This window comes from Bidens hawaiensis, unplaced genomic scaffold (genome assembly GCF_021521415.1).
Source record: "Bidens hawaiensis isolate Kalapana, Puna unplaced genomic scaffold, B.hawaiensis_p1.1 tig00030180_1, whole genome shotgun sequence".
Classification (NCBI taxonomy): Eukaryota; Viridiplantae; Streptophyta; class Magnoliopsida; order Asterales; family Asteraceae; genus Bidens; species Bidens hawaiensis.
Genome location: NW_027495012.1, coordinates 92,190 through 102,679, shown reverse-complemented (window position 1 = coordinate 102,679; position 10,490 = coordinate 92,190). Strand labels below are relative to the sequence as shown.

General features: G+C 35.8%; 2 protein-coding genes across 2 annotated transcripts; both read right to left on the bottom strand.

Moving 5' to 3' along the window:
* Positions 1–1,670: 1,670 nt before the first annotated feature.
* LOC143579963 (pentatricopeptide repeat-containing protein At4g20770-like) lies at positions 1,671–4,073 on the bottom strand. Its single transcript, XM_077063129.1, has one exon. It carries the CDS (start codon positions 4,043–4,045, stop codon positions 1,766–1,768), a length of 2,280 nt encoding a protein of 759 aa, XP_076919244.1. The 5' UTR covers positions 4,046–4,073; the 3' UTR covers positions 1,671–1,765.
* A 2,294-nt stretch (positions 4,074–6,367) lies between these two features.
* On the bottom strand, positions 6,368–7,469 carry LOC143579965 (CRAL-TRIO domain-containing protein C3H8.02-like). Its single transcript, XM_077063130.1, has 4 exons — positions 7,319–7,469; positions 7,067–7,203; positions 6,815–6,967; positions 6,368–6,576 (listed from the first exon to the last, which is right to left on the bottom strand). The coding sequence occupies exons 1-4, from the start codon at positions 7,467–7,469 to the stop codon at positions 6,448–6,450; spliced, it is 570 nt and encodes a 189-aa protein (XP_076919245.1). The 3' UTR covers positions 6,368–6,447.
* Positions 7,470–10,490: the final 3,021 nt, after the last annotated feature.

Below are 10,490 nucleotides of genomic sequence, written 5' to 3'. Positions count from 1 at the left end.
AAACGTGCAGCTGCAGACCTGTCTTCGCGCCCCGCGACCACCCAGTCGCGCCCCGCGAAGGGGTTATTTCCTGATTTTTCAAAAATGGCAGTTTTGGTCCCCGTAGTTCGTTTTAAGTGACTTTTAAGCGTTTTAAAGACCAAATTGAATGTTTTCAAGACCCAACAAGTGTAATACAATATCATAACATAAAATTCATCATTTTGATTATTTCCAAAGTGTCGGTTTATAAAACGGGTCGGTTTACATAATAAAAGTTTACAAAACGAATACTATTCGGACCCGAAATTGACGAATGTCACAGTATCTACTACTTTAGGAAATTTCGTTCCGAAAGTAAGATGAAGACGACGATGCAAACAAATGTGGATACTTCTCTTTCATTGCGTCTTCTCGTTCCCAAGTAAACTCCGCGCCACGCCGTGATTCCCATCGAACTTTTACTAACCGAATTCGACTACGCTTGGTTTTCTTCTCATTGCGATCCATAATCTCAACGGGTCGTTCAACCATAATCATAGACTCATCAACATGAACTTCATCGAGAGTTATATGAAGATTACCCTCGGCTAGGCACTTTTAAAGATTTGATACATAAAAAGTCGGATGAACACCGGCAAGTTCTTCCGATAGTTCGAGTCGATAAGCTACCTTCCCAACACGTTCAAGAATTTTAAAAGGACCAACGAAACGAGGAGCTAGTTTACCCTTCTTTCCAAAACGAGGAGCTAGTTTATCTTTATAGTAAAAAAGTTAATAATTTCCCTCCAATTGAATGTCACCGGCAGTCCGGCACCACCACCTACTTCTGCCTCCATCACCGCCACTCCTGGAGTCTGGTGAACCTATTTTGTTACTTTTTTCTTAAAGAGACTCCTTCAAATCCGGATACAATTTTTGTCAAAGTTCTTGGAGCAAATTGTCGACCCGAACCCATTGACCCATCGCACAACCCATATGGTTTGACAGTCCGGGTTACTCTATTGTGCTAGTTTGTAGTTGCAAGCAGTCAACATTACTTGAACTCTTTAATACAAGTCAAAAACACTTGTACACCACTAATAATAAAGTTAAATAGTTGCATTGCATTATCCTCATTTCTATCCACAATTTCAAGCAATAACATTTAAAGGTAATTCAATAATCAACATCCATATATTCATCACCAACAAATAATACCATATAACTTCAAAACTGCAAAGGAACCACACAACCAGCTAGATAAAGCACAAATACAAAAGTGAAACTTCCAAACAGTATCTTCATTCATTAAAGATTGATTCAATATGTATCCTTGTGTTTATAGCATTTAAACACCAAGTCCAACATTTAAGGTCGAGAGCTTCACATACAAAGGCGTTGCTCTATGTACAACCAAAAAAGCTTTAAGTATAATCAGAAGCTGCATCTCTCTCATCTCTCTCATCTCTTTAAGTAAACGGTTCAAAACTTCGTCACCCTTCTGATTGTTTTCACATATAACCCTCCTATACATCCTAACTTAAACCAATTTTGACCCATATGTATTCTTACATATAAGCCTCCTCCTACACATCCTAACTTTGACCAAGTTTGACCATTTTGACCCACATGTGTTTTAACATATAAGCCTCTATACATCCTAACTTTAACCAAAAATGACCATTTTTGACCCAGATGTGCTTTTACATATAAACCTCCTACACATCCTAACTTTGACCAATTTCGACCCAGATGAATTTTACATATAAGCGTCCTACGCATCTTAACTTTGACCATATTCTACCTAACTCTCATCTTTATTTTCAAACCAACAATAGCCCGTACCTTTAACCGCCTGTTTCTCAACCATTAACTCCCTAATCTTCCGCACATCATCCCATCTTCCCATAGAAGTATACATATTAGCCAAAAGCACATACGGTGCAGAATTAAACGGATCCAAACGTACCAACTCATCCGCAGCTCGTTTCGCTAAACCCACATTCAAATGCACTCTGCAACAACTCAAAACCACCTCCCACAAAACCGGATCATCTAAACACGGTATCTTATCCAAAACAACCTCGATTTCATCAAACCGACCTGCACGCCCCAACAAATCAATCAAACACGTGTAATGATCCAAAACCGGCTCCACACCATGTTCTTGCATTGAGTTAAACACGTTAATCCCATAATCAATCAACCCCGAATGACTACACGCAGTCAAAACCGCAATAAATGTTATAGCATCCGGTTTTTGACCTGATTCGTTAACGATTTGTTCAAAAAGTTCCACGCCTTCATTTCCAAACCCGTTTTGTGCATACCCGTGAATCATTTCGTTCCACGTAACAACGTTCTTAACAAGCATTTCATCAAAAAACAATCTTGCTTCGTTTACATCTCCACATTTACAGTACATATCGATAACCGCACTTCCAACTATAACATCGTTTATAGCTTCATCTTTCAAAGCGCGTGCGTGAACTTGTTTACCATGCGAAATAGACGATAATTTCGAGCAGGAATTTAGTACGGTCGCGTACGAGAACTGGGTCGGAAGCATATTGTTTTCTAACATGTTTTTGAACAAAAAGAATGTGTCTTTATCAAGATTATTAAACGATAATCCGGCCATCATAGCATTCCAACAAACTATATCATCTTGATCTTTAATTCTTTCAAATACTAATCTTGCAACCTCTATTTTATTACACTTTGAATACATCCCAATAAGCCCACTAGCAACATAAACATCATCATCAAAATAATTCTTTATCGAAACCGCATGAACTTGTTTTCCACCCTCTGAAAGCCCTAACGAACCACACGAGCTTGCAATAACCGCAAAAGTAGTTTCATCACCTTTAACATTACAAAACTGCATCTTTATAAAAACCCTAATAGCCTCTTTATGTTTTCCAATTTGGGTATATCCAGAAAGCAAAGCATTCCAAGAAGTCAACCCTGGCGAACCCATTTTGTTAAAAATTTCATGAGCGGTTTCAATATCACCCGCTTTCAGACACGCGGTAAGCATATTAATATAGGTCACCTCATCTGGTTCAAATCCTAATCTTTGCATCTTTTGCATAAACTCTATCGCCTTTTGAATTTGGTGAGTTTGACCGTACCCGCCAATCATCACATTCCAAGAAACAACACTAAACTCTTGCAAATTATCAAATATCAATTCGGCACTATTCATATCCCCGTGTTTTGCATACATATCTAGCAAAGAATTACTCAAGTGAAGATCGCTTTCAAACCCGAGTCTAACCGTAAGCCCATGAATTTGCTGACCATGAAACCGTTGACCAATCCCACTTCTAGCACACACACCAAGAATACTCGAAACCGATACCGCATCGACTGGTATTCCACCTCTACACATCGACCGAAACAACTCAAACGCGTAGTCAACACGATCACTATCCCGTAAAGCCCCCATTATCGCCGTAAACGAAACCTCATTAACTTCCGGCAACTCATCAAACACCTTAAGCGCATCTTCAACACGCCCACATTTCGCGTACATACTCAACAAAGCATTCCCAACATAAGCATTACTTTCAAGCCCAATCTTACTAACCAACCCATGACACACGCACCCGTAATCCGAATCCAACACCGCGCCACACGCGCTGAACACACTCGCTAACGTAAAATTAGTGGGCAAGAAACCTGCTTTATTCATATTATTAAACATACTCAATGCTTTGTGATACAACCTGTTATGAACAAATGCACTGATCAAAGTGTTCCAAGAAACCGCGTTTCGTTCGGGCATTTGGTCGAACAGCTGGTGTGCGGTGTCTAGATTGTTGGTTTTGCAATGGGCGGTTAGTATTGCGTGCCAAGAGAAAATGTTTCTGTGAGGCATTTGATCGAACAGTTGGTGGGCAGTGGTTAAATGGCCACATTTGTGGTATAATTCGATTAACCGATTCGATAGGAAGGTGTCGGTGAGGCAGCCGGTGCGGAGGATGTGAGCGTGGATGAGTTTTCCGGTTGAGTGTGATTTATTGTTGATGCTGAGTTGTAACAGATTGGCTAGTTGAGTGGTGGTTCTGGTTTCCATCTGCAAACTTCAAAAGTGTATAATGTTGTTTGAAATAAGTTTATGTGGTAAACTTAACGGTCATTTTTTTACGGGTCGGTTTCGGTTATGTCAGGTTAGACCGGACTCAATATGTATAAAGGTTTTCATAAACAAGGGTTAATGGGTTTAAAATTTTCGGAGGAAAACGAGTAAATTTACACTATGTATATAAATTTTCGGATGAAAACGCATAAATTTATACTACTAAGCAAAAAAAACGGAGGTGACTGTAAAAAACGGAGCCACTCCGGCCCGCAATACAAGTTTCCCCCCATGGCTTCAAAACTAAAGTGAACTTTATAACGCATGGATATGTAAAACCATACTACGTTGAACTTGTTTGAATATTTGTTATTGGATTTTTGGTGCAAAATTTCATGGTCAAATTTTTTTTATTAATAAGTGGTTAACAACAATTTTGGACTCAAATTCATTGTTTTGGTTCAAAATATTTTATGTCCAAAGATTTCATCAAATGTAAAACTGAAAAACTGGCTTGTAATGACCGAAATATCAGTTTTGGTTAGCTTCAAGCCCAAAACTGATGAGCAGACTTATGTACATCCCTAGCCGTGTTGTAGAACTTGCTAAACGCAAATTGGATTAGAATTTATATGTAGTTTTTGAAATATACAAATAAATACCAAATTTTATGTATAAAACATTTGACCAAGTTTGATCAATCAACAACTAATCAATGGGATACGGACTAGCAACTAATATCGTGTATTAATTGGAGCCTAGGCGGGAATTTTACAGCCATACCCTTAACCATAACTATAATTAAATATGGGTAATGTACTTGCTCATCAATGTCCAAGAGATAATGGGTAATACACTGCTTTTGTGCTAGTCATATGTCCAAGCGATGACGACTTTCCTCATACTGGTCTTAGCCTTGTGACTTCAAGGGACCTTCAACACTATTAATTACTTCACACTAGAGGTGTACAAAACCGGTTTTAAACCCAAACCAAACCAGTTTATAAACCGAACCGGTTTGGTCAACGACTAGTCAAAACCGGTTTGACTTAAACCAGTTCGGTTTATAAACCGGTTTAGAAGCATAATAGGCCAACCTGGTCACGCCGGTTTGGTTCGGTTTATAAAACCGGTTTTAACCGGTTTTACTCAAACCTGTTCGGTTTTAAAACCGGTTTGATAGATTTGAAAGGGAACCGGTCCTGAAACTGGCGGTTTGGGTCGGTTTGGATGAAACCGGTTTTAAACCCAAACCGGTTTTTTTGTACTCCTCAACTTCACACATATGTATTAAATGCGGTTGAATATGTTTGATTATTTGAAATTTTAGCATAACCAGTAGTATTTTATATGTTTCACACTTATTAGTCTATTACTGATTATATATAGTGGGCCCATCATTTTTACGCGCACATGGTTCACACGTTCTCATCGCCAGTATTATTACGAGTAATGACATATAATACATAACTTTACAACCATATTAATGATTTATATATTTTGATACCACATGATCAAAAATTTTAAATTTACTATTTTTATAAGAAAGAAAGCTTTAAACAATTAACTTTGCTTAAATAACCCCCACAAAACAACTCTATACAAGCCAAGCCATGATGAAGCCAATAAAAACTAAGCCCAACCAAGCCTCTAGCTAGCTCAAGCTCCACATCAGCTCAGCTTCCACCAATACACCCTACAAAGATAAGAGTATTAATACTTTCTAACACGTTTTTTCATGGCTATCATCTGTAAATCAGTTCAGTAAACGAATTATGTTGGCTTTTAACCCGTCTAACTAGACGCTGATTAACCATTTAATTGAACGGATCGACCCATCAAAAATTTGAATAAAAGATTTTCTTTAAAGTTGATAAGGTCAACCAATAACCCGTTTACGACCTGTTGAACCCATTTATTAAAACTCATCAACCTGTGTATGGCATGTTTTAACCCGTTTATAACTTGATTATAATTTATATCTCATTAGATAATAGACTAAGAAATAGCATAAATACCTGGAATGATTTTTTGTATAAATGAAGAAAATGGAATATGCTGTCAACGCCTAAAGCTTGCTGGAAGTGTCGATTCTGTAAAATACTCCTTCCTCACATCATCCGCCGAGCAAAACCGTACCTTTAGAAGCAAACATGACCCACTAACTTACAATGTGTTGATTTAAGTTACGTTTAAAATATATCTCTAACGGGTCAAACAGTATAAAAAAAAACTTAGAAGGAAGCATAAACCTCCCAAACCATTATTTTTCAAGAAAATTATATTATTTTGGATAAATCTGTACCTGGTCAACCGGACCTGACCAATTTAAAAATTACAGGTTTGACCCGTTGCCTGACCTACCCATTTACTATTTACTAAATTGTATGGAAAGACGATTATATCAGAGAAGCATAATGCTTTACTAAGGGCTTTGCAAGCTGCCAAATTGGCTGAAATACAAAAGGAGCTTCAACAAATAATACTTGTCCCAGCCGTCTCGGGTAATAATAATATAACACGTCAAACTGCAAATATTCAACAAAAACATTCATCAGCTTCCAATATCCCCTTATTTCTAATAAAAAGGTTAGTCTGAGAGGAAATTATGATAAAAAAATAACTAAATAATATAGAGCAAATTATACAAATGTAACTATAGCCGGTGTTAAGAAAAAACAATCGAGCTTTCCTTTGCTCGTGCTCGGCTCGTATACAAAGCGAACCTATCTAAAACTGAACCAAGCCCGGAAATTTATGACTTACCAAAAATGTCAAGAATTTAAGATCCGAATTCTTTAAACCAAACCCGCGAAGATCAAATATTCCAAGTATCTCTTCTTTCCCATCCGGGAGTCTACTTAGTGCCTTCTCTAGCATGAACACACATAACCTCTCGTCCTCTGAGCGGTCAAACTCCTGTACGATATCATATTATGTAAAATAAGACACAATTAACACTGATTAAGACTTTATATTAACAAAATCACATTTATCTCTACAAATTATTAACTTTACATCTGGAATATGTTTTGATGGAACTACTATCAATACTGGTCTCCCATTAACATCAAGCGAATCATGTATATAAGATTTCCCTGTTGCAGCTACTCTTTTTAATGACTCTTCTGTTATTTCTGACACCGTCGCCATTTCTAAATATATAATGAAGATATAATATCAAAATAAAACAAAGGATTAAACAAACATATATTATGTTTAATGGATCAAACATCTCATCAGCATGCTATTAAGAAAATGAAGATTTACCCACAATTGTTTTGGTCAATTTTGCAATGGCGTCATCTACTGAAAACTTTCGGTCCTTCAAAAACCAAAGAATCAATTCTTCATCATCTTTTCCGTTTTTACCCGTAGGGAGACTGTAATAATCTTTCTCAAGCTTCTCTTTCACCTTCATTACTAGCTGCAAAGTTAAACAAGATCAAATATGGTAGGTGCAAACAAAACGGCAACTATAATTTAATTATACAAATCATATACGATATACTCATTCAGGCGATCTCTAATTTAAGTTAGTTCAAAACTTCAAATTAAGCGTTTAACAGGCCTGTCTGATCTAGGTGTGTAAACGAGCCAAGCCGCTCACGAACTACTCGAGATCAGCTCGCAAAAAGCTTGACCGAGCCGAGCCTCTAAATAAGCTTATTTAATAAATGAGTCTGAGCCCGAATCCAAGTTTCACTTATTGAGCTCAAGCTGGCTTGCAAGCCTAAACGAGGCTAGTCTTTACATATATTTATTCAATCATCACTATTATTATATATTCAATTATGATAAATAAAAATTAAAAATATATAAAAAAACAAAAATAATTATAGATATATATATATATATATATATAAATTAAATGAATTAATAACTAATAAACGAGCCAAGCTTGAGCTGAGCTTTAGAAATACAGCTGTCAGTAAGTTAAACAAGTCAGAGCCCATCGGATTTTTCTCATCGTGTGTTACGTTAGAGAGAGTTCTGCTCCTCTAGCGGCACGACTGTTAAATGGCAGTCGGCGGTATGGTTTCCCAAGAAACACCCAAACCAAACTCTGAAGCTAGCATGAGTCTGGTAAGAATAACATAGTCTAGCCAGGGTGAGGCAACGAGACTCTCCAAGTTAGAGAGTGTGGTGGCATAAACACAAAAAAAAGAAAGTTGTCATTCTAAATACAACTAGTTAAATATATTTAATTTATTTTAAAAAAAAACTAACATACTTTTAGTTTTTCCTTATTAAATATTAAAGTCTATCAACAATTTTTTATACGTTAAACTGTTAAAGTTCCTTCATATGTGAAATTTGAACATAAACATGACATAACTTATGAAAACAACGATTTCCTTCAAAACTGACATCAAAGATTTAGTTCGAAATTTATGATTAACTTATTTCATAACTAACATATTATTGAATATAGTATGTGAAGTTTTGAGAGCATGCGTATAACTAATGAATATTTATGATACTTATTTATGTTTCATGAATTTACTTTAAAATTCTTTAGTGAAAAGATAATTGATTTTAATTATTAAATTAAAAGTTTGTAAGTAAATTAGTAAATTATATATAAATATTAGCTGTTGGAATCCAAAAAAAAAAAATAAAAAAAATTAGAAGAACAAGTGGGGGATGAGATTATGTACCTGGCAGCCATTCACTCTATTACTCAATATTACATATGGATTCATGAACTAAAGTTACTATGACTCAATGACTAGTTTTTGTTTCATTTATATAGATTTTGATCGATCAAACTTCATATAGATGCCGACAAATTTGTAGGTGGGATCTATTGTGAAAAAAAAACAAAAAAAAAGATCAACGGAATATTTTATTTCATAAAGTACCAAAATTTGTTTCATGATTAACTGAAATTGACTATTATTTTAACTAAAAAGGTTACTCAACTCAATATCTAGCTGAGGTGATACATTGGTTCTTATGGTTTTTACACCCCATTTTGACAAAGCTTACAACGTTGGAATTTGGATTGAAGGTTGCTCACTCAATATCTAGCTGGAGAGATGGTACCACGAATTCACCCGAGTCGTCTCCCATACATAACCTTTGATAAGTTTATATGAAATTGTCACATTAGACAAGAAGGTTGTGCAGTCTTATGTAATTCCTTGGTTTTCAAAGCCTATTGCGATTCTCTCTTCTAATTCTAATACCAAGTTACATAATTGCCATGTATATTGTATATGTCAATCATCTTGCATGATTTTTGAAGATCCTAAATCTAATAAAGACATAGACAGCTAAAAAACGACCTATGATCCGCCCATTGGTCACGCCAAAATGAAATCTCTCCCTCTTCCCACCTCCACTTTAGATAATCACGAATACGAATGAACGATTAAAATAACTCTTATTCAATACTTGAAATATTTTTTTCACCTACCTGATACATGAGGGGGATTGGGTTTTATTTTCTCGAGTTATGTTGAATTAAAGATGCTACCTTATTCCAAAGACCCGACTTTTCATTCTTTAGTCTCCACCAACATTTGGTTAATGATAAGAGTCAGGCCGTTAGCCGACCTTAAAGATCCAATTCTAGAACCTTTCTCTCCCCAAAGAATTATAGGTTGATTGCTAATGCTGATTCACATTGGGTCTTTATATTTAGATTTATCATACACGTATTGGGCACATTCAATGTGTCCTAAATTAACCTGCTCATTAAATTAGTTCTCGAGATAAATATGTTATTCGATAATGATAAAAGCCAATTTACGCAACAAAATCAGATACCATGATTGTGATTCATATTCATTACAATTGAGAGTTTGGTGAAAATGGCTTGGTCATGAAAGGCATAAGTTATTTCCCCACCACATAGGTTATTTGGACACCAGGCGCGCCTTTACGGCTCACATGGGGGTTATACGAGCCATATAGGTGCAAAATTTTGTCATTTTGTGCCGAAGAGTGTCAAGTGTTTGAAGTCTATACGGCTCGTATATGGGCTATATGGCCCGTATAGACTCATGTGAGAGCCATATAGAGTTGTTAACACATCAGGGCATGATGTTTGAATATAACAATCCGTCATGAAATTGGACCCAAGTTATAAATAATTGTGCCATTTAATGACTAAATACTCAACTACTTGTCCCGTAAGACCCACCAAACTCGTGTCTATCTATCTAATTTTATAATACTGCCGTTCCAAAAAAAGGCTAATTTTATTCAAGGGGGTATGTTTATATTTGGTTTTGGAAAAGTATTTAATTCATAAAATAAGTTAAATAATAAAAATATTTCAATAAAGTAATAGAGTTGACAGCTTAGTAATTTACAAACAAATAATATTTGAGTTAGGAAAATGTTTACTTTTATAAAAAAAAAAAACAAAAAAAAAACGGTCATGTTAAAAGTTCAACCTAGGTTGCTACTTTGAATTACTCACGGGTAACTG

What these genes read in the sequence shown, in the direction of transcription:
- LOC143579965 (XM_077063130.1), bottom strand. Translation starts at nt 7,469, where the DNA reads ATGAAGGTGAAAGAGAAGCTTGAGAAAGATTATTACAGTCTCCCTACG. An exon ending in ATTGACCAAAACAATTGTGG is followed by an intron (nt 7,204 to 7,318) that starts GTAAATCTTCAT and finishes TTATATATTTAG; the next exon opens with AAATGGCGACGGTGTCAGAA. An exon ending in CATCAAAACATATTCCAGAT is followed by an intron (nt 6,968 to 7,066) that starts GTAAAGTTAATA and finishes GATATCGTACAG; the next exon opens with GAGTTTGACCGCTCAGAGGA.
- LOC143579963 (XM_077063129.1), bottom strand. Translation starts at nt 4,045, where the DNA reads ATGGAAACCAGAACCACCACTCAACTAGCCAATCTGTTACAACTCAGC.